A 23,946-nucleotide genomic window follows, 5' to 3' on the forward strand; every position below is an offset into this window, starting at 1 on the left:
CACTTCCCCGGAGGCAAAGGCAGAGAGGGCGCCGCCGGTTCAGGAAAACCGGCAACCCGCTCTAGAGACTTGGGCTCAGTCTAGTTCCCAGGTCCAAGCTGTCCGCCTCCAGCAAACCCTCCTGACATACCCGCGGGGGCCGCGCCGTTTTAGCCCGTGATTGGCCAGGCGGAGGGAGGGTACGCCTCCTCCCCCGCTCCTGATTGGCCAGTGGCCCCCTCAGGAGCACGCCACTCCTGCGCGCTCCGCCCCCCCGGCCGGGTCTCGGGCTCCCGGGGGCCCCGCCTTGGGCGCGCCGCAGGCTTCGGCGGGAGCGGGCCCCGCCCCCGCGTGACGGCCCCGCAGGGAAGCGGCGGCGGCGTGCAGCCATTTCCGGTTTCGGGGAGGCGGGAGGGGCGCGGAGCGGGACTTTGGGGCAGCCGCTCCCTCGGCCGCCGCCTACAGAGAGCGTCTGCCTGTGGCCGCCTGGGTGCCGCCGGGACGATGCGGCCGGATCCCGGAGGCTGCTTCTGCTGCCGTCGCCCGGTGCGGGCGAACAGCTGCGTGGCGAATGGGGAGGTGCGGAACGGGTACGTGAGGAGCAGCGCCGCGGCCGCCGCAGCCTCTGCCGGCCAGGTACGGAGGGACCGGGCGGCCGGGGACCTGGGGGCCCGGTGCCCGCGAGCCGGCGCCCGTCGGAAGAGGCGGCGGGGAGGTCGCGGTGACCGTCCGCGGGGCTCAGGAGTGCCGGCAGCCGCGTCCGGGCGCTCACCCGGCCTTCCCGTGGCCGGGAAGCTCAAGGGCGGCCGCTGGGGCTCCCCTATCTCTCTGCGCCTGAGGTCTTCCCCCCACCTCACCCCACCCCACCCCGGAGGTCTGGCTCTGCTTCTGCTACCCGATCCCGCCAGAAGTGGGTGCTGCCGCTCTGGGGAGGCAAGGCGTGCCCCCCCGCCCCTCGAAGCCCGGGAGGGGCCACTCGTGGGCTCTTGGTTTTTTGGTTGTTTTTTTTACCCCCTCCGGAGGCTCCCTCCTCTAGCCCCTTTAGGGGGTTTTGCTTCCTCCTAGAAGCTCTGAAACCCTCTAGGGAATACCACACTTAGAATCCCCAGGAGGTAAAGAAAAGTTAGGAGGTGATACCAGGTGGAAACGCACCCAGTCTCTTCCTTACCCCTTTCTGCAGAGCAAGACTTTGGGCCACAAACCTGGCAGTGAACCCAGTCCAGAGGCTTAAAATTAAGCACTATGGTCTTGGTCCTAAAAGCACGATGGTCTTGGTCCTAGGTGAGAATCCTACCCGCTCCCTCCCCCGCTCCCTACCGTCCTGGGCTCCACGTTGAGTTAGGTGGTCGTTTTGACCCCGTGCAGGAGTGCTATCATGCAAGGGAATTTTTTAGCCTGGTGATGACTTGTGATGAGGGGAATCCAGGTGGGTCAGCAGTAGAGTATCCGCCTGCCAATGCAGGAGACACAAGAGACTCGGGCTCCATCCCTGGTTTGGGAAGATCCCCCTGGAGAAGGAAAGGGCAACCAAAACCAGTATTCTTGCCAAGATAATCTTTTGGACAGAGGAGCCCCAGGGGCTTACAGTCCATGGGGTTGCAAAGAGTCAGACGACATTGAACTCCGGCGCACAACTTGCCATGAGTCTTGTCTAATTCACCAAGGCTGAGTCAGCAACCAGGCCCTGGCAGTTCTGAAATATTTTGAAAAGTTCTGAATTCAAAGTAGTAATGACTGTCAACTTTCTAGTTCTGTGGACTGACAGGTATTCTGAAATGTGTTTTTAAAGAGGAGCTGGTTAAAAAGATGAAAGGTCAGTGTTGGCGGAAGAGTGTTATGATATTTGCGGTTGACTTTAATACTGAAAAATCTCATTAAGAAATTAAGGAAATCATTTTTTTTTCCCCAGAAGTAGTCTGTTCCCCTTAGCAGGAAATGTGACTGTTGTAATTTGGTATTACCATAAATATGTGCCAGTCTTCTCCCCCATTGGTACTGTCTGGCGTGAAACAGAAAATAGGTGTTTCTCCAGGTCTTGTTGAGATATTAAGTCTGTAAGCGTTAGAGGGGAAATACATAAAAGAGACTTGACCTCCCCTTATGTCTTTTAAGGCATAAGACAACATGATACACGGACTCAAAAATTCTGTTTCCATTTTTGAAGAAATAATTGTGTGGGACAGGAAGTGATAATAATCAGCTCATTATAAGCCCATTGAAAAGGTTGTTTTCCTAGCAGTGGCTAGTAAGATAAAATTGTTGTGGTAGAGACTGTAACAGGGAAACCTGATGGTGGAAATCGGAAAATACATTGCAGGCCAACAAGTGCGTGATGATTTTTAAGAGCGAGGGGGAAACCGAGAGAAAAGTGTTCACACGTTAGAGGTGCTTTGTGTCTAAGTGCTCTTTTCACTTAACACACTTGTGGTCAGAGTTAGTGTTCATAGTAAATAAGATCTCTCCCTCCCATAATCCTGAATTGTTTAGCACTGGTGGGCATGACATTTCTTCAGAGTTTGCTGACTGATACACTGAAGAAATATTAAGCTGCTGAAATGAAATTTAAAAATCTGTATAACTGGAAACCTTGACTTTTTCTAATATATCTTAGTGAAAAATTTCACTCAAGACACACTGGTGGCATTTGGAAGAATGGTTTGGTGGAGTGCGCCCAAAGAATATTTAGGGCTGCACTATCCCTTTTAGAAAACAATTTCTCATGAGTCTTTTTTTTTTTTTTAAGACAAAGACTTTAGGTATTAACTTTTATACTAATAGGAGGACTTGGCTGTGGAGTGTTGTTTTTCCCCCTTTTTTCTTAAGCAAAAGAAATTTCATGAGAGCAAGAATATCTTTAAAATATTTTTACAGTTGTGTTTAACTAAAGGGATGTGCTATGGTACTATGTGTATTTTCCCCCAGTTTCTAGGGAAATATGGCAAATTATGCCATAAAAATACACCTAAGATGTTAACTGCACAGGCTTGTGTCTTGCTTTTACTGAAAAGAGAATGTAATGTGGTTTTTAAATCTGAGATATAAGTTCATTTCCTCACATATTCCACTTTCTTGTTTTTTGGCCGTGCCCTGAGTCATGTGGAATCTTAGTTCCCTGACCAGGAATTGACCTGAGCCCCCTGCATTGGAAGCATGGAATCTTAAACACTGGGCTGTCAGGGACGTCCGCCATTTGTCTTTTAATGAACAGAAGAGAAGTTAGAAACTTCTAAGATCCCTCTACGCTCTCAGGAGTCTACGTTTCTGTGTTTGAAGGGATGAATGTGTATGCTGGCCTCTTTGTTGGATTTGGGTTTAGCATTTGAGTAAATATCAGTAGATGCCGTGGTAGAAAGGGCATTATGCAACAATCAGATATTATTGTTTGGTTTTGTGTTCTGTTTTCCAGTGTTTTTTTTTAACTGTGGTAAAATAAAATTTACCATCTTAGCCATTTATAAGTGTCTCATTCAATGGACTTAAATACATTCACAGTGTTGTGCAACCATCCACACCATCCATCTCCATAACTCTTCTTATCATGTAAATCTGAAACTCTGTACCCATTAAACAGGATCTCCACATTCTCTCCTCCTTCTAGTCCCTGGTCACCACCATTTCACATTCCACCTCTTTGTCTTTTGGTGACTGACTGCTTTTTTTAGCATAGCATCCTCATGATTCACGTTTGTTGTAGCATGTATCAGAATTTCCTTTCTTTTTAAAGGCCAAATAGTATTCAGCTGTATGTATATATACCGCATTTTGCATAGCCATTCATCTGTCAGTGTACATTGCAGTTGCTTCCATGTTGCAGTTGTGGATAACGCCATTGTCAGCAAGTAACTCTTAAACCGTGCTTTCAGTTCTTTCAGGTGTAGACGTGAAATTGTTGGATGATATGGTGTGTTTAATTTTTGTGAGGAAACATGCTACTGTTTGATGCGGTGTCTGTACCACTTTCTTTCCATCAGCAGTGCACAGGGCTTCCAGTTTGTCCACATACTCACCAACACTTGTTATTTTTTTTTTTTTTTTAACATTAGCTGTGAGATTTATAGGAGAAAAATATGTATATATCTACCCCCACTCCTGTGTAATTTCCTAAGTGATAAAAGTCCTGGGAGTATCTTTTGTTCTAATATTTGGTCTTTGACCTCCAGTTTCTGACTCAGTTTCACATTTCCTGGATAATAGAAACATCTTTTGTTCTAATGAGCTGACTCTCATTTGGCTCCTAAATGGGAGCCCCGGTCACCAAAAAGACCAAGTCATGATTAGAAGCTTGGGATTTGGGACTTCCCTGGTGGTCCAGTGGTTAACGTCTGCCTTGTAATGCACAGGACTCGGGTTCAGTCCCTGGTCGGGGAACTAAGATGCTATATGCAACGGAGCAACTGAGTCCCAGCGCTGTGGCCGGGTCCGAACGCCCCTGCCACGACTGAGACCCGATGCAGCCAAAAATAAATAAATAAAACAAAACAAGAAAAGAAGCTTGGAATTCTCAGCCCCACCCTCAGCTCTCCAGATAGGGGAGAGAGGCTGGAAATGGAGTTAATGATCAATCATGCCTGCGTGATGACACCTTCATAAAGGTCCAGAGAGGACTGGGTTGCTGACCACGTGGAGGGGCTGGGACCGCGGCGCACCTGGAAGCCTTGTACCCCTTCCCACATTCCTTGCCTGCATCTGTCTTCCATCTGTATCCTTTGTTATCATCTCCTTTTATAACACTGGTAAACGGTAAGGAACCAGTATTCCTGGGATCTGTGAGCTGCTCTAGTAAATTAACCAAGTGCAAGGAAGGGGTCCCCAGAACCTCTGATTGGTCAGAAGCACAGGTTCTTGATACTGGCATGTGAAGTTGGGGGTGGAGCAGGGCAGGCTTGTGGGACTGAACCCTTACCTGTGGGATCTGATGCTGTCTCCTGGTAGTGTAGAGGTGAGTTAAATTGTGGGACCCCTACACTTGAAACTAACAACATTGTGAATTAGCTATATTCTTCGGGTTTTTTTTTTTTAAAAGGAAAGAAATTGCAGGACACCCAGCTGTGTCACAGTATTGCTTGGTGGTATGTAGCAGCCCCCCTCCCCACCGGTCCCCCCCTCACCCCCGCACATACATGTGGTCAGAGTGTTAGTGGTATGGCAGTGTGAGAATTAAGGAGAGAGATCACAGAAAAGTTAGGTTTTTTCCTGTAGCCATCCTTAAAGGTGTAGGCATTACTGTTTTTTAATATCGACGATAAGAGTTTTCACAAGGAAGAGAAGAGGTAATTGTTCCTCTCTGCCATTCAGAGGGAGTGAGAGGAGAGGATTTTTGAGGTAAAGGGTGGCAGATAGCGTTAGGGAAGCTTTGAAAGAGTTAGAATTGGAATCTCTGGCAGAGTTAAGAGCTGGAAGGAACCTTAGGGGTTTATGTAATTCAGTTCCTTTATCTATTTGTAGGACTTTATTAAAACTATATCATTGAAACTAATCTTGATAGATGATTCTATCCTATTTTTAAAGACCTCTAGAGGTTTTGCAGGAAATTTTCTCAGCAGCAATTTGGAGTATTCAGTGATCTTAATTACCAAGAGTTTATTACTGTGGATTTAAAATTTGGTTAAATAAATGCCATATTTTAGTTGCACCTGAAATATAGTACTGTTGGTTTCTACTTTTAAAGCCCCTCGTTAACATTACATTTTTTTCTGTCTTCCATTTCTTTGAAGAACTTTTAAGATTTGTTTACACATTTAACTTTCCTAAATTAGTTAACAATATAGAAGAAAAAAATGATCTGCCTTTGAGAGAGTTGAACCTAAGTTTTTTCCCATTCAGTATCAGTTCAGTCACTCAGTCGTGCCCGACTTTTTGCGACCCCATGAACCGCAGCACGCCAGGCCTCCCTGTCCATCACCAGCCCATTAGGAGTAGTTTTATGAGATATTAGAAGAATGACAGCCTTCCAGCTGCCCCAGTAAATAAGATTTTATCTGAAGGAATTGGGGCACAAGTTATGTTCTTATTTAAGTAACAAGATAAAGTAGAAAGAACAAAATACTGGTTTTGCTACTTAGAAGAAGACAAATGAATAACTAATGAAAGGTGGTTTACCAAGTAGCTACTAGCTTTTGTTTCCACTGAGAGGAAACAGTACCTTCGAAAAGAAGCTGATTCTGACACAGGAACTGGAGGAGTAGCTAGAAGGTGAATATACCTGTTCAGGTTTCACAGGGCCTGGTGAGACATCAGAAGACCTCAGAAATAATGTTGTAACTGTTTACAACTCATGGGATTAGATGTTTGTTTCAAGTGCTTTTTGTTCCAAGCAGAAGAACATTTCAAGTCTTACTAGTTGGATCTGAAAGATTCCAGAGTCATTTGAGGAACTCAGAAATTCTCGTTAATAAAAATTCTTGGGACATGAGACCAGTATTTAACATATAAATCACTGTATTCTTCTTCTCCACCGCCCTCCCCCCGACTGTATTCTTAATATAGTATCTTAGAACTTGGATATTCAGGGCAGACAGGCTTGCCCATTTTTTAAGGTTGGCCTAGGTGGCCTAGAAACTTCATAGTGTTCTGAGCAAGTAGTTAATTGGTTGAGATTCAATTAGATTCCATTTTTGAAAGAAAGAAGCAGTGTTTATTGGCAGAATAGGCAATTGAGAGGGGGATGGGTAGAGGCTGTGTTTGCATTCTGAGTGGGTGTGCCTTACTTGATTAAATACATGGTTTGTGGCCTCAAAAGCCAGTTGCCTTCTGAATAGCTTCTAAGAAGACTTCTATAATATAATTTGTAACTTGTGACTTAATGTGGATTAAGAAAATAAACCCTTTGCTCTTGCCTGATTGAAGCTCAGAAAATGTATCGTAACGTTTGTTGTCTTTAGGACTACCTTCAAGACCCATTATGAAGGTTAAGGTGGTGATTTTTCCTTTCGTTTTAAAATGGTTTTTCCTTCTGACTGTAGAAATAATACATGTGTACTGTAAGACCCTAAAGGGCAGGGATAACCCCTGTGTTGGGGGCTCATTTTTGAATGTGATCTGTTGTAAATCAGTCTGCTGTTTTCTGATATTTCTTAAGTAGAGTAAAAAATATGCAGTTATACTGAGACTATGCATGTGATCCAGTGTTCCTCTACATGTTGAAGTTGGGGAAAATATTCAATAATTTTTATGATTCGGAAAGCTTTAGAAACTACAGATAAAGTACTGACCTGTCCAGTGTGGTGGTTTTGAATTATTCTAAATAATAAGCCTCTTTCTGCTTAATAAGTAAGCCCCTTCAGCAAACAGCTGAGCTTTTACTGTTTGAATTGTGCCTGGTTTGTGATAGGAACTAAGGAGATCTTAGATGAAGGAATGAAGGGGTCGTGGTTGAAGCCATTTAAGTTGGTAAAGTCGATAGAAAAGGGCATTAAGCAAGCAGAGGACGCACCAAGGGTGTAATTTTGGGGAATCCTGGTGTTTTGGGGAGAAGATACACACACACCATTGTTGAAGAAGGTTGATTGGGAAAGAAGAGAAGTGTTGGGAAGTGGTGTGAGAAAGCCCAAGGAAATGGAGGGTGTTTCAGTAAGGCGGGGTAAGCAACAATCTTGGTGGTGAGAAACTAAGGATAATAATAGACATAAGGGGCTTCCCTGGTGGCTCAGCATTGCGGAGTCCCCTGCCGATGCCGGGACTCAGGTTTGATCCCTGGCCCAGGAAGCACATGCCGAGAAGCAACTAAGCTTCCGTGCGCCACAACTGCTACTGAGCCTGTGCTTTAGAGGCCGGGAGCCACAGCTGCTGAAGCCTGCGGGCCCTGGAGCCTGTGCTGCGCAGTAAGAGAAGCCCTGCAGAGAGAAGTCCTCGCACCACAGTGACGAGTAGCCCTGCTCGCCACACCTAGAGAAGAGCCCGTACAGCGGCAAAGACCCAGCACAGCCAAGAAGAAATTTTAGAAACTTTTATTAAAGTGATAGAAATTGGTACCATTTACTGTGGTCAGCTTTTCTACCTATCTAATCTTCACGAGAGCTTGGGTAGGTGAATATTACCTCCATTTTACGAGTCAGGCTGAATTCCAGACTATTTAAATATCTGGCCCAGGTAGTAAGTTAACAGAACCGGGTTGTATTCAGGCTTGTCTTAATCTGTCATGTCACTGGATTTAACAGTTCAGAAGTTACTCAAAAAAATTAATTTTTGAGGAGTTTAGGTATTAGGAATGACAATAGATTTCATCTCTTGAGAGTTGGTTATAGAGGCTGATCTTCCCTTGGATTTTTCCTGAAGTGAGCTAACCTCTCACTACTGCCTACCACACATAACTAGAAAAAATAGTTTGGAGCTTTACTCCCATCACACAAGCTATGCCACATTCTGAACATTTATTTCCAGAAGTGTCCTCTTTCTTTTGTCAGGCACCTTTAGAAAAGAAGGGAATCCACATGTTTTCCTTGCCATCAGGATAAGTTCCTGATTTTTTTGTGAAGTTACCTCATATGGAATGGGCTAAGAAGTGCTTCCAAAGCCAGCCGTAAAACAGATCTGCATTTTGACGTTCCCATATTCCTACTGATAATTCAGAAGTGTGGGCCTCCGAGTATGCGCGCACCGCTTGGTTCTCTGTGCGCTCTGGGCAGTGGTGCTCTGCACAGGAGGTGTTATTGTCCCTCACCACCCACATCTCTGCAGCACTTTCCTGTCTCTTAGATAAGCCCCAAGGTACGACAGACGGATGTTGCAGGAAGCCTGTGTGCCTGTGCAGGTCTGCCACAAAGTCTGCATTTTCTTATGAGCTCTCTTCCACCTCTAACGTGTTCTGGGCCTGTGCCCTCCCCTCTGCCTTTGTAGTGGGCACCAACTGGAAGGGCAACCAGGTCCGCATCAGTCTCCATAAAGCCAATAAGCACAGCTTTTGCACACATAGCATCAAACAGAATTAAATGTTTAGGAAAAATGCAACAGAAAAATTGCAGGACTTGGATACTGAAAACTATAAAAACATTTTGAAAGAAATTAAAGATCTAAGTAAGTGCAAAGACATCCAAATGTTCAGGGATTGAAAGACTTAAGATTGGTCTACAAATTCAGCGCAACTCCTGTCAAAGTATCAGCTGGATTTTTTGGTAATACTTAAATCTGGCCCTAGAATTCATATGAAAACATAAAGGACCCAGAATAGACAAAGCCTTGGAAAAGAAGAACAAAGTTGGAGGACTCACCCTTTCCAATTTAAAAACTTACTGTAGGGACTTCCCTGATATTCCAGTGGCTAAGACTGCCCTGCAAATGCAGGGATCCCAGGTTGGGGCAGAACTAAAACGCTTACATTTGTGGTCAACTGATTTTTCTACAAGAGTAGATAATTCAAGGGGAGAGAGAATGACCTTTTTAAAAGATGGTGTGGGGGCAGCTGGCACATGAGTAAAATCAAAGGTCTAAATGTAAGAGTTACAACTACAAAATTCTTAGGAAAAAACATAGGGATAAACCTTTGCAGACTTTGATCAGGCCATGGGTTTTTTTTGTTCCATGACTCCAAAAGTATCAGCAACCAAAGGAAAAAAAGATAAATTGTCCTGAATCAACATTAAGAACTATCTCAAAGGAGGCCATGAGGAAAGTGAAATGAGAATCCATAGAATGGGAGAAAGTATTTGAAAATCAAATCATATAGCCTGATATAGATAAGAGGCCTGCTATCTAGGATGTATAAAGCACTCTTCTAACTCAGTAATGAAAAGACAACCCAAGGAAGTTCCCTCGCGGTCCAGTGCTTAGGACTTGGCATCTTCACTGTCATGGCCTGGGTTCAATCCTACCACGCAGCAAGGCCGGAAAAAAAAAGACAAACCAGTGTTAAAACGGACACATGATTGTGATAGAAGTACCCGTTAGAGACCTCTGCTGTACGTAGTAAAGGCTGGTATCTTTATCGCCTCCTGTACAGGTGTGGTTTGTATGTAGGAAAAGGAAGCAGGTTTTTTTCAGGATAGCTAAGTTAATTAGTGTTGGTTCTGGTTTCCTAGAAACAGACATTTTCTTAGTAGGGGAAATGAAACTCAGATAACCTCTGTCTCAATTGATGTATAGCTGATAATGTGAATAGCAAAAATAGCTAATTATATGAATAGCAAAAAATGAGCACAAAGGTTGAGTTTAAAGTGAAAGTCTCGTTTTAAGCCACTGATAATTTCTAAACAATCAGATTAAGTTATATTATCTCTGAAATAATTAAAAGTAAATTTGATTCATAGAATATCTCAGGAATATAACTGAAAGTGAAAGAAAGTGTTAGTCGCTCAGTCGTGGCCAACTCTTTGGGATCCCATGAACTTTTGCTCACCAGGCTCCTCTGCCCATGGAATTCTCCAGGCAAGAATACTGGAGTGAGTGGGTAGCCATTTCCTTCTCAAGGGAAATCTTCCCAACCCAGGGTTTGAACTTGGGTCTCCTGCATTGCAGGCAGATTCTTTACCATCTGAACCAGGGAGTAAGACTAAATGGCAGTAAGGGGAAAATGTAGAAACTTGCATTCTCATCTTGACTTTCAATCCAGCTTTCTTGTAACTGGACAAATTGCTTGAATTTTCCTTGGTTTTGTTGTTAGTCATGTGAAGAGGAAAAGTGAGACAACTTGAGAAATACTTGTGCTCAAAATGCTTCTCATTTTGTGTGCAGTTCTCATTCTGCGTATTTATAGGTAACCCCCTTTAGATAGTATCCTTTAAAAAAAAGTCTCCCTATTCTCTTTTATCTCCCAAAAAAAAAAAATTGCAGAATTCTTGAGGACTTGAAAAAGGACTACCTTTTATTTGTATTGTCAAATATGTATGAATAGGAATGAAATATTTGCTCAATGAGTGAAAAGAATGAGATAATCATGATGATTTTGAGCTTGTTGTTAGAAAGGGGGCTCTGGGTTCCTAGGAGAGTCTGATGTCCAAAAAATTAGTTTTTCAATTGTAGAAATGTTAAAAAAAATTAAATAGGAGGATTCTATACTTTTGGGGACATGAAATTAAAGGGAGAGATCAAGGTGTGAGAGATACTCCAAGACTTTGTTGTTGTTTAGTCACTAAGTTGTGTCCTCTTTTGCAACCCCATGGACTCTAGCCCTCCAGACACTTCTGTCCATGGGATTTCCCAGGCAAGAATCCTGGAGTGGGTTGCCATTTCCTTTTTCAGGAGACCTTCCCAACCCACGTCTCGCACATTAACAGGCAGAATCTTTACCAGTGGGCCACCAAGGAGACACATAGCCCAAGACCAGCAATGCTGAAATATAAGGCTACTGTATACTGTGCCTACTCTCTTTTCGTCATACTCCTGTTCTCTCCCAGCCTCCTGGGAAAGCAGGGGTTTTTGATTGGTTGCTGGATGTTATGAATAAAAGACTGGCAGAGACTAAAGTCAGTTTTTTTTGGCCTTTTGCCATTTGCTCTCTTAGAGATATGGGAAGGGCCTGAGCACCTCCGTCTAACCAGGTCTTGAGTTTGGTGGGCTGGGCAGAGTTTTTAGGTAGATTCAGTTCACTCTAGTGAGTACAGCGTCTCAAGGATGGGATCTGTTGTGTGTTTGTTGCAGGCTCCTCACTCTGGTATGACTTTAACTCCTAAGCATGGTAAGATTGTGGTTGACTTCACATCACCTTTCTAGTCCATCTCCCTAGCTTCTCCAACGCTTGATAAATGTCCTATGCAGAAAACTGGTCACATAGCCAGGACTCTTCACACCAACCTATATAGCTCTTATAAACTCTGTTGGTTTTTCTTTTCCTTGGTAGAGCTCTTCTGCCCATGGCAAGTGTAGTTATGATCTGTTCATGATCAGATTCTATGAATACCGTGAGGAGAGAAAATGACCAGCGATTTTAGCTCACTAAGGAAAGGCTCTTCCCTCTCTGGAATCTTAATTCACCTTGTCCTCTTTGCATGGAAAACAGTTTCTCATTGTCTTTAAAACTACTTCTTGTTTTGAGTAACCTATATAGTTTTATCTAGGTTTTCTGTGAAAGTGATGGCTTGGCTCTATCTATTAACTCTAACTTGGAAGCAAAAGTCTCAGTGTTGTTTTTGATTGTTTTGTTTTTGTTGCTATAAAAGTGACATTTAAATAAATAAGGTAGAGACGATCTCTTTGTAAAATCGGGAGATAGATGGTCCTGAGTAGGTAGGGTGTGAGATCTAATCTTCTTTGTTGTCTTGCAGTCTTTGAGGATGTTGTCTTCAGTTAACATCTTCAACCACATCCACATGCTCGGCCACAGGCAGAGAGGCGGGAAAGTGGGGGGAGAGCAGCACTTGCTGTTTTAAAGGATGTCCTCCAGCCCTGGTACACCCGTCATTTCTGTTCACTTCCTGTTGGCCCAAATTCCTCACACGGCTGTCTTTTGCTGCAAGAGAGATTGGGGAATGTGGTATGTAGCTGGGTAGCCTTGTACCCAGAGAAAACTGAAGAGCGTCTGTCGCTAAAAGGAATTTAAAGAGAATGTATACAGGGGGCCACTTAGCTGTTTCTTCCACAGTATAGTAGGAGGAAAAGCTCTAACTGGAGTGTCTTTTTTTTTTTTTTTCCCCTCTAAACAATCAGTTTTCTTAAAATCTTTTTTTTGTTTGTTTAATTTTATTTTTTTAGCTTCTCTGCAGCCCCTGGACCACCAGGGAATTCCCTACATCGTAATTTTATTTCTTTACAAATTGAGGATGCACTGAAAAGTAAACTAATGAAGAGAAATGGGAGGTCCAGAGCAGGAGTCCTAGGCTGGGAGCAGGCAAACCTGGTCACTGTCAAGCCCAGCCCTTGTCCTGCCCCAGCCAGGTCAGGTTGGAAGATAACCATCAGGCACTCTGTCAGTACCAAAGCCTGTGGAGAGACTGTGTCCTGGCAGGAAAGACTAGCCGCTTCTGCTTTTCTCCCCGTCAGCCTCCAGCTTGGAGAGCCAGGTTTCCAGCGGGAGCTCAGAGTGAGGCTCCGTGAGGTGTTGCAAGCTGATGACTAGGTTCCCTGCAGAAGCGTCCAGTGTCCTGCAGCTGGAAAGGAGGCTGATACCTCTCCCAGGTCTCAATACACTTTGCAGCTCTGTTCCCAGGCCCATTCGTCTCTGGTAATGTGCCTCTATCCACCAAGGGATCACCAGTCCCTGCAGGAGAGAGAACGAGCTGTGGAAGCAGAGCGAGAAAGCTAATCAACCCCTCTCAGTGACTGAGTTGGCTGTTGACTTCTAGACTCTAGAAGACTGACCACTTTTCTCTCTACTGTCTGTGGTTTATACCCTGCTCTTGTGCATCTGTATGTGTTTATCTCAAGCATACTAAGTTGTTGATGAAACACAGCTGAATTAGCAGCCCTTCTCCCTGGGGTCCCAACTTCTCCTTGCCTGCCCTTCTCTTCTTGGAGGCTGGTCCAAAGGGACATGTAATATTGCAAGGGTCTGGTTGGCTGCAAATCCCCCAACACCAAATCACATACAGTGAGCTGAGAAACTGCATTGCTCACAACAGGATTAGCAGGAAAAGGAGGGTAATGTCAGGGGATAAGGGCCCCTTCCAACAGCAGGGCATGACAGAGTGGTCGGGTACTTGAGCCCGGAAACGTGTCCCTTACGCTTCATTTAAGGTCAGCTTGTATGACTTGCCAGCTGTGGAGCTGTCGCAGTTTCTCTGCTGTCCTGGGGTACTTTCTGGAGGCTGGCCTGGACCCTGTGCTGTTTACCCACGTGCTCTAGCCTAGTCACTGTCCGAACCTCCTTGTGCCTGTGACAGAGAAGGTCCCCATGGGATCCTCCCCCGCTTAGGCTCGTGTCTTTCACCGGGAGGTGTTTGCACTGCATCTCCAGCTTGTCTTCTTATTTCACCATGATAAGCTTCATGTACTGTCATCTCTGTGCCCTCGGACCATCAGTGAGGCCTCGCACCTTCTTGGACAGTAGATTATCCGAAACCGGCAGAACATCCGACCACTGGCGGTCTGACTGAAGGAGGTGATGCCGAAGAAGCTCTGGACAACACCCTGCTGGACAGTCACCCCCACCAGGGAAGAAGTTGAGCTCATTCTCCAGCAAATACATACCGCCATTGCTTAGACAGTCTTTATATGCTCCAGCTGCTGGTGGTTCAGTGGTATTCTCAACGGGAGACTTTGTCAGTAGGAGCTGAGGATAGGAGAAAACATCGGTCTCAGCCACGTCCTTGGAGGTAACCCGCTGTCGGACTTAGGCGTGGTCAGCAGTAGGACAGCTGACCTCAACTCCAGGACATCACTCTTCAACAGAGTTCAGCTATACTGGGAGCAGCTTCCTGCCCTCGGGAAGGATCAGCTGTCGTCCAGAGGAGAAACTCGCACAGTTCTTTCTGTAACAGGCCAACATCTGGGCACATTGAGTGATGAGAGTGTCTCGAATAATCTTCACAGGGCTGTTCAGAATTCCCCCCACCACGCCCCAGGCTGTGGATGCAGAGCCGTCGCTGGCCTGCACAGCCGGGGTAGAGCAGAGCACTCTCCTCGTGGAGCCAGACGTAATGCTTAAACTCCGCAGTCACAGTCTTCGTCCCCATCCAGCCCCACATCTATTGTGCCACTCATGTAGAAAGCCACAAAGAAATCTACAGCGCGGACATGAGTGCTTGTCTGGGCCCGCAGCACAGCATCAAAGCCAATGACCTTCTGTGGATCCTGGCTGTGGTCACTACGGAACCGTTGCTGGTCATGCTCCCTTTGAAAGCAAGCATGTTTACAGAGAGCCACCAGTGAGCTGGGTACTGCAGAGAGCATTGCCATAGCCACACACAGGCTCCAGAAGAGGCCGAGGTCTACACAGTAGCCGTGGGCCACACATTCTTTGGCCAGGATCTGATAGACACCCGCCTGAGGCTGAGACAGAGTCGTCTTATCTACGATGATTGGCTTCCTGTTGCCTCTGTTCTTCAGTCTGCCTGGAGCCTCTGCATTGGGCAGGGAGGAGTGGAACAGAAACAGCTTCCTTGGACACTCAGCAGCCTTCAGAGCCTCCATCCTGGCCTGGATAATTGGAGCAAATACTGTGTCTGTCTCCCACATGTCTGCAGATTTTTCTGGAATCTGATCCAATAAGCTGGTGATAACTGCCCGAGACTCACTGACATTGACCAGGAAGCCAACCAGCATGTTGCCCACATCAGGTCCAACCATAGTCTGTGGCTGGGCCAGTGAGCTCTCCGCAGGGTACAGGTGGACCTTAGTACAGGTGACAAAGCCAGCGGGGATTGCTGCCTCTTCTGCCCCACCCTCCTGAGGCAGAAAGTCTAACAGTACCTTGAGCTGCTCACAGAGGAGCCTAACAAGACCACTCCCGATGCCATTACAGGAGACGTCAGTCACGAAGATGAAGGCAAGAGTCCCGGGGAACTTGCTGTTCTTGCAGTCATCTGCAGCGGCCAAGAATTCGTAAGAGCCTGGGGAGAGCTCTGGACCATCATAAGCATCCACATAAGCCGGATGTTGAAAACACTGGGGGTGGGGTGGGGAACATCATTGATAACAGCTGCAAAAGCAGCACTGGAAGCTTTTCCCTCCCTTGAGGAACCGCATGAAGGGACATGTACATGGTTTGCAGTGATTGCAGCGCAAAGGGCCAGGTTGCCCGTGGTCAGTGATACACAGTGAAGCCTCCTCTGGGGGCAGCCTTGCCAGCAGCCTGATGACAGCTGCCGGGGCACCTGAGCCTTCCCCACGTCAGATGGACGTGGGGTAGTATAGGCTGTGCATCGGATGTATCGGGGGCTTGTGTTCTCTTGGTCATTCACCAGGAGGTTAGTGGTGACCAGGGGTGGCACCTGGCCCCGAACAGATGGCTCTGAACCCCAGATGTCCCTGTCATCCTCAGTAACCTCGGTAGGGCTTGGGATGGCATCAGGGTCCAGGCACTTAGGAGGTAGTCGCTGGGAAGCCCTGGCTGACTGATGCAAGTGGCTGCTCCTGGGTAAGGACTTCCATAATTGGTCCGAGGCCCCTGGCTGGTCCACAGGAACTGTTTTGTTGCAGCTGGTAGCCCGGCTTCTGGGAGGAGTGCATGGGTGGTTGTGGTCCTGGGGGCCAGTCGTGGTCCTGGGGGCCAGTCGTTTGGATGCTAGGGGGCAGAGCTTGAGCGGGGAGAGGACACATGACTGGGCTGGCTCTGGCTCCCTGGCCCCTCCCCCCAAACTCTGTCCAGCTTGGAGCGTGAAGCTGGACGCCCCGCTGTCCCACGTGGTGGGACAGATCACTGGGGAGGCTGGGCCCCAGGGTGGCCCTGGGTCTGGCCAAGCGGAGGAGGCTAGCCCTGAGGATAGGGGCCATACAGACCAGGGTTAGGGAACCCTGCTGATGTTGGGGGGCCATAGCCTAGCCTCACAGTGGGAGGCACTGGGGCCACAGCTCTGCCGACCTGGGTTCCAGCCAGGTGAGCAGTCACCTCTGCCTTTGTTGGGGGGGGGCAGAGGGCAGAAGCGAGGTGGCTGGCTGACCCGGATGACTGAGACCCAGGGTGCCTGTGCATCTGGACAGTGGAGCTTGGCCCATTCTGTGCATCTTCTTGGCCAGACTGGCTGTAGGCTGTCTGTCCTCAAGGGCTCTGTGCTGTTGAGGCTGGAGGTGCTCCCGGGGAAGGTGGGGGGAGGGGTTGGCAGGAAGCCTGGTACTGGGCCATTGTCGGCTCCATGGGGCATAGGGGCGGCTGCGGGTCCTGGTTGCCCACCATCGCTGGGTGGTAACCCTGAGTAGTTGGGCTGGGACTACCCAAATGGCAGCCCCGGTAGAGCTGACTTGTTAACCAGCGAGCCTGACTTGAGCTCACCCAGCTCCAGATCCAGGCTTGACTTCATTGCTAACGTCAAGGCTCCCAGGCTCCACTTCCAGTTTCCTTAAAATCTTGTATTAAATAACCTATTACTTGCCCTTTGTTTTGTGATTTTTCTGCTTTGAAAAATTAGTCTTATTTAATGGTGATGAGCATGTTCTCTATAGTTAGACAAACTTCAGTTCAGTTCAGTCACTCAGTCGTGTCTGACTCTTTGTGACCCCATGGACTGCACCATGCCAGGCCTCCCTGTCCATCACCAACTCCTGGAGTTTACCCAAACTCATGTCCATTGAGTCGGTGATGCCATTCAACCATCTCATCCTCTGTCGTCCCCTTCTCCTCCCGCCTTCAAGCATCAGGGTCTTCTCAAATGAGTCAGCTCTTTGCATCAGATGGCCAAAGTATTGGAGTTTGAGCTTCAGCATCAGTCCTTCCAATGAATACCTAGGACTGATTTTCCTTAGGATGGACTGGTTGGATCTCCTTGCAGTCCAAGGGACTCTCAAGAGTCCTCTCCAACACCACAGTTCCAAGGCATCAATTCTTCGGCACTCAGCCCTCTTTCTAGCCCAACTCTCACATCCATACATGACTATTGGAAAAACCATAGCCTTGACTAGACAGACCTTTGTTGGCAAAGTAATGTCTCTGCTTTTTAGTATGCTGTTTAGGTTGGTCATAGCTTTTCTTCCAAGGAGCAAGTGTCTTTTAATTTCATGGCTGCAATCACCATGATTTTGAAGCCCCCCAAAAATAAAGTCAGCCACTATTTTCACTGTTTCCCCATCTATTTGACATAAAGTGATGGGACCAGATGCCATGATCTTAGTTTTCTGAATGTTGAGCTTTAAGCTAACTTGTTCACTCTCTTCTTTCATTTTCATCAATAGGCTCTTTAGTTCTCACTTTCTGCCATAAGGGTGGTGTCATCTGCATATCGGAGGTTATTGATATTTCTCCCGGCAATATTGATTCCAGCTTGTGCCTCATCCAGCCCAGTGTTTCTCATGATGTACTCTGCATATAAGTTAAATAAACAGTGACAGTTACAGCCTTGACATACTCCTTTTCCTATTTGGAACCAGTCTGTTGTTCCGTGTCCAGTTCTAACTGTTGCTTCCTGACCTGTATACAGATTTCTTAAGATACAGGTCAGGTAGTCTGATATTCCCATCTCTTTCAGAAACTTAGGAATAAATATTACCTGAATTTTGGTTTATGACCTCTTTAATTTGTTGCCCTTTAAAAAAATGCTAGTTCTGGCTTTCCCCCCCTTTTTTGGGGTATGTTGTCATGTGTATTAATGAGAATGTGGGAAGAGGTTACTTATAGCAGGCAGTTAGAATCTATGTCCCTTAATATAGAGAAGTAAGTACTTATAATATTGAGCAGGTATCCCTTATCCTAGATAAGATCATAAACAATATTCCAAATGCACAGGATTGATAAAGTGGGGAACCAGTTTTTAAAATTTACTAAAGCCCTAATAAAAGTTTTCAGGCTGTGCCAACATATAAAAAACTATTTTAGTAAGTGCAGAAAAATAGTTCTAAAATATTTTTAACACAGAGTCTGTGTCTGTTAAATTTCTTTCAGTTGATATCAACTGACTCTCACTGAACAGCAAGGCGATTTATTGTAAGGATGATGGGTATACAAGCAAAAGGAGAGAGTGGGGAGGTATTGATGAACCACTCAGAGAAGGTGAAATGACAGGAAATAACAGTGCTTTGGAGTTACTCCCTGCAGCAGGTCGTGGACCTTTCCCCCAGGACATTGGTGGTCCAGTGCCCTTCAGACTCCTTCCTCACTGAAATTTTAAATCCCTGCGCGAGAGAGTTAACTGGGTTCATTTTGGCAGAGGTGCCTACCCCTGTGCCAGCCAGTTATGAGCCAGGAAATCGGGTCCTACTGCACAGGTGTGACCACCAGGTGCCCACCCCTGGTGTGAGGGAATATTCCCAGAAAAGGGAGACCGACGTGAATCCGGTGGCCTTTGCAGTTTGCGCCCACTACAGCCACAGTGGCGAGCTCTGTGTTACAGGCCCAGAACACGTTAGAGGCAGAAGAGACCTCAGAGGAAGATGTGGAATTTGTGCAGACCCGCCCTGGCACACGATCTCCTGTTAGATTCGTCTGTCATACCTTGATGCTTATCTGAAGACAGAGGAGTGCTACAGAGATGTGGGTGGTGGGAGACGATAGTGGCTCCCGTGGAGAGCACCACTGCCCAGAGCGCATAGGGAGCCGCAGACTGAAATCATGCGGAGCTTACATACTTGGAGTTTGCAAGAGGAATATGGTCATGTGAAAATACAGCTGGCTCTGGAAGCATTTCTTAGTCCATTCCATCTGAGATACTAACCAACAAGAAATCAGGAATTTATCCTGATGGCAAAGAAAAAAAAATGTGGACTCCCTGCTTTTCAAAATCAGGACACTTCTGGAAATAACACGTTCAGAGTGTGGCATAGCTTGTGTGATGGGCGTAAAGCTCCAAACTATTTTCTCTAGTATGTGTGGTAGGCAGTAGAGAGAGGCTAGTACATTGCAGGAAAATTCCAAGAAAAGACCATTTCAGCAGAACTGATTTTTAAGGAACAACACAGCATATCGCTGGAAATGAATAGGGTTCATTTAAAAGAAAAGACATAACAGTCCTTTGATTGCTGAGGCATAATGGGTGGTTCATATTGAACTTTAGTTTTTAAAATAATGTCTGTCCCGAGCTTTCCACCAGGTGGGCACGTTCTGTGGTGATAGGTCCTGTCATCCTGCTGTCAGGTTCAGTGGGAATGCGTTTGTTTGCTTTAAAAGAAATCATGCCTCTGTGATTTTGTGTTTATATCAGAAATGTAAGGTTCCATTTTCCAATAATTACTTCATTATTGCTTCATTGCATAGTTGCTTTGTTTCCTTTCACGGGATTCGTGAAACCTCTCCTCAGGATTATTCCTTCTAATTATTTTATAATAAAACCTTCCCCCCCCCCTTTTTTTTTTCTATTCTGAAAGGAAAGAGAGAATGCAATACATTATCCAGATCTTTCTTTTGCTATAAAAGACACTCTTAGGACAATTAGCAAAATCTAATAAAGTCCATATTAGTATTCTAGCAATTTCCTGATTTTGATAATTGTCCTGTAGTTAGGTAAGAAGATGTCTTTGTTTTTAGAAATAAGCACTGAAGTACTAAAAAATAAAGGTACATTATAACTGCTGCTGACTCACAAATGGTTCATGAAGAAAATTCTCCATTATTCTCTCTCTTTCTCTCTACACACACACACACACACGCACACACACACTTCTTTTTTCCTGTACCAGTTGAGAGTAGGTTATATGCATTATGTCCCTTTACCTCTCTCAGCTCAAGCTTCTCAAACAAAATACCATAGATAGGGTGGCTTAAACAACAGATGTTTGTTTCTCACTATTCTGGAGACTGGGAAGTCCAAGATCAAGGTGCTGGCAGGTTCAGTTCTTGGGGAGGACCCTCCTCCTGAGGACCCTCTCTTCCTGGCTTGTAGACAGGCACTTTATCATAGTATGCTCACATGGCCTTTCTTCAGTGGAGATCTCTGCCTGCCCTTCTTCTGAGATCAGATGGGCTTTCCTGGTGGTAAAGAATCTGCCTGCCAGTGCAGAAGATGCAGGTTCAATCCTTGGGTGGGAAAGATCCTCTGGAGAAGGAAACGGCAACCCACTCCAATATTCTTGGGATTACTGGGACATCCCATGGACAGAGGAGCCTGGCAAGCTACAGTCCATGGGGTTGCTATAGAGTCGGACATGACTTAGTGACTAAACAACAACAGTCACATCAAGGGCCTCCCAGGTGGCGCAGTGGTAAAGAATCCACCTGCCAGTGCAGGAGACACAAGAGTCTTGGGTTTGATCCCTGGTCTGGGAAGATACCCTGGAGGAGGAAATGGCAACCTGCTCCAGTACTCTTGCCTGGAAAACCCCATGGACAGAGGAGCCTGGTGGGCTACAGTCCATGGGGTCACGAAGAGTTGGAAACAACACAGTCATATCAAGAGGGCCCCACCCTTGGGACCTAAACAGAATTATCCCCCAAAGGCCCAGCCTTCAGATACCTTCACACGGAAAGGCTTACTTAGGGCTTTAACAACTGAATGGGGGCAGAGACAACAAATGCTCAGCCCCTAACATTCTGCCCAAGGCCCTCCTGTGTGTGCTTAGTCTGTAAGTCACATCCAGCTCTTTGCAATCCCACAGACTGTAGCCCACCAGGCACCTCTGTTCTAAAAGTCATGTTTTTTCAGTTCAGTAGCTCAGTCATGTCTGAATGCAACCCCATGGACACCAGGCCTCCCTGTCCATCACCAGCTCCCAGAGCTTACTCAAACTCATGTCCATTGAGTCAGTGATGCCATTCAACCATCTCATCCTCTGTCGTCCCCTTCTCCTCCCACCTTCAGTCTTTCCAGGCATCAGGGTCTTTTCAAATGAGTCGATTCTTCACATCAGGTGGCCAAATTATTGGAGTTTCAGCTTCAGCATCAGTCTTTCCAATGAATATTCAGGACTGATTTCCTTTAGGATGGACTGGTTGGATCTCCTTGCAGTCCAAGGGACTCTCAAGAGTCTTCTCCAACACCACAGTTCAAAAGCATCAATGCTTCGGCGCTCAGCTTTCTTCACAGTCCAACTCTCACATCCATACATGACTACTGGAAAAGCTATAGCTTTGACTAGATGAACCTTTGTTGTCAATGTAATGTTTCTGCTTTTTAGTATGCTGTCTAGATTGGTCATAACTTTTCTTCCAAGGAGCAAGTGTCTTTTAATTTCATGGCTTCAGTCACCATCTGCAGTGATTTTGGAGCCCCAAAAAATAAAGCCTGTCACTGTTTCTGTTGTTTCCCCATTTATTTGCCATGAAGTGATGGGACCAGATGCCATGATCTTAGTTTTCTGAATGTTGTTAGCACTTAATAAATCCTATCCTGAGTGCTAGTTGTACAGTGAACAGAAATCAACCTGGTCCTTTCCCTTATGGAATATTATATACATATAGGGTGATAGCACCATTATTTTTATTTGAATCACGTCAGAGTTCAGATTTAGCATTTAGATGGTAAAGAATCTGCCTGCAATGTGGGAGACCTGGGTTGGGAAGATCCCCTGGACAAGGAACTGGTGACCTACTCCAGTATTCTTGCCTTAATAATCTTGCCTGGAGAATCCCATGGACAGAGGAGCCTGGCGGGCTACAGTCCACGAGGTCACAAAGAGTTGGGCACATCTGAGTAACTCACACACGCAGGCTTTGACTGAGGCCACGTTATAGAAGTTGCTTCACAGTTGAATCTCAGTTCATTAAAATGCATTTAATTTTATTAAATGAAGCTATGAGAGAATCACACAATATTTCAAAGCAAACTAAGGATTAAACTTCCTGTTTCCTGGTGAGTCCAGCCAACTGTGTAAATTTACATGGTCTTGCTGGTTTGGGTGTGTCTGAAAATAAAGACAAATATCTTTTTTAAAGAGATCCACCCACAGTGTTCCCGGCATATGTATCTCTACACATTTGTTAGAGGCGTAGGAGCTCTGAAAATTGCCTTACTTTTTATTCGTATGTTCTATTGAGAAAAAACAGTTCAAACAATTTCAGAGTTAAAAGGTGAGTTAGGTACTGGTGTTCAAACATAGTCTTCTTATGGCAAAATATTTTTATAGTTTTTTTTAAAGATTAGGATGTTATTTTTCTTGTGTTTTAAGTGCTCTTGATTGTGCTTTGTCCAGCTTAATAGCTTGCTTACATGTTACTACTTTTAAACAATTTTTTTATCTTCAGATATTGACTTATTTTTAACTATTCTGTCCTAAACACATTACAGCTTTGCTCCTGCATAAAAGTTTACTATGCAGTAAATGTTAACACAGACTTCCACCTTTGGGGAAGAGATTGATAAAGACTTAAGTTAATTTTAGGAATAGTTTTCAAAAGTTCTTTAGGCACCAAATTGAATTAGTACCAACAGATTCCATGTATCATGCCTATGCAAATGTCTTTCCTCCATTACATACAGTAATTTCTTCCCAAACTGTTCTGACTTGTAGCATTCTAGTAGCTTTCTCAAGCTAACATTCCCAGGATGCAGTAATCTAAAATATATTTAGTCCTTAGATCAGGTTGCCTGAGAGGCCAAGAAAGAGTCTTCTATTCCTTTGGAATTCTTAACTCTTGTACGGTGTGCAGTTGAAAATATATGTTCCTGGTAAATTGTGATTATAAGTTGTGATGGACAGGGAAGCCTGGTGTGCTGCAGTCCATGGGGTTGCAAAGAGTCGGACACGACTGAGTGAGTGAACTGAACTGAAATTGTGATTGACTATCCTCACAGTAGTTGGTTGTTTCAGAGTTAAGATTAAAAGTACGTACAACTACTTCAGTGGAATTTTACTCTAAAGTAACATTTCCATTAAAATTGAACAAAGAGTAAAAAGTTTTCACCTATGTGATCAAATGTATAGTACCTTGGTGTTGATGTGTTAAAATTTGGATATCCCTAAAAAAGGAAACTAGGCATAATCTTACAGTGTTTGGAAAGAGTCACTAGGTTAGGACGAAGGAGAGCAGAATGATTTCAGGACTGTTACTGAACACTTAACAGTTTTTCCCCTTGTGTGAGATTTCACTTTGTTTTTGCTTTATGCAGTGCTGGGTCACTCTTATGTAAGCTTTTTACTCCTGCACATAATGTATTTGTGTTAGCACTAACAACAAAGGCCAGTATAGACTATGTGTTCTCATAGGGCCTCGTGTGATAATTATTTGAACTGCTATGTCTTGATGACTTTAAGAATATATGCTAGTAAAACATTTACGAATTGTTTATTTTATTCTAAATTTTATTCTAAAACTGAATTTACTTTTGATTGTAAGCTAGTATGCTATTTTCAGAACAGGCTTTCTCTTTGTCCATTTCTGTTTTCTTCATTAGAACAAAGAAAATTATACATTCTCCAACTATACCACTTTAGGATCTCTTTCATAAAATCAAGCTATAGAAATCAGTGTTAAGCATTTTTCTTAGACAGTCCTTCTTCCCTTGTTTCTCTCTGTTCATCTGAAGTACATATAACTTAAAACTAATTTCCATTGAAAAAAATTATGCCCTGCCTAGAGCTTAG

At 45.2% G+C, this 23,946-nt stretch overlaps 1 protein-coding gene and 1 pseudogene across 1 annotated transcript in view; one reads left to right on the top strand and one right to left on the bottom strand.

Moving 5' to 3' along the window:
• Positions 1-371: 371 nt before the first annotated feature.
• The window catches only part of SPTLC2 (serine palmitoyltransferase long chain base subunit 2), a 96,025-nt gene continuing 72,450 nt past the window's right edge, over positions 372-23,946 (top strand). The window contains exon 1 of the mRNA XM_061156526.1: positions 372-615. Within this exon, the coding sequence (XP_061012509.1) occupies positions 484-615 (132 nt within the window). The 5' untranslated portion in view covers positions 372-483. The remainder of the gene's footprint in view (positions 616-23,946) is intronic.
• On the bottom strand, positions 10,775-16,646 carry LOC133067155 (protein transport protein Sec24C-like; annotated as a pseudogene).

This window comes from Dama dama, chromosome 12 (genome assembly GCF_033118175.1).
Source record: "Dama dama isolate Ldn47 chromosome 12, ASM3311817v1, whole genome shotgun sequence".
NCBI classification, from domain to species: Eukaryota; Metazoa; Chordata; class Mammalia; order Artiodactyla; family Cervidae; genus Dama; species Dama dama.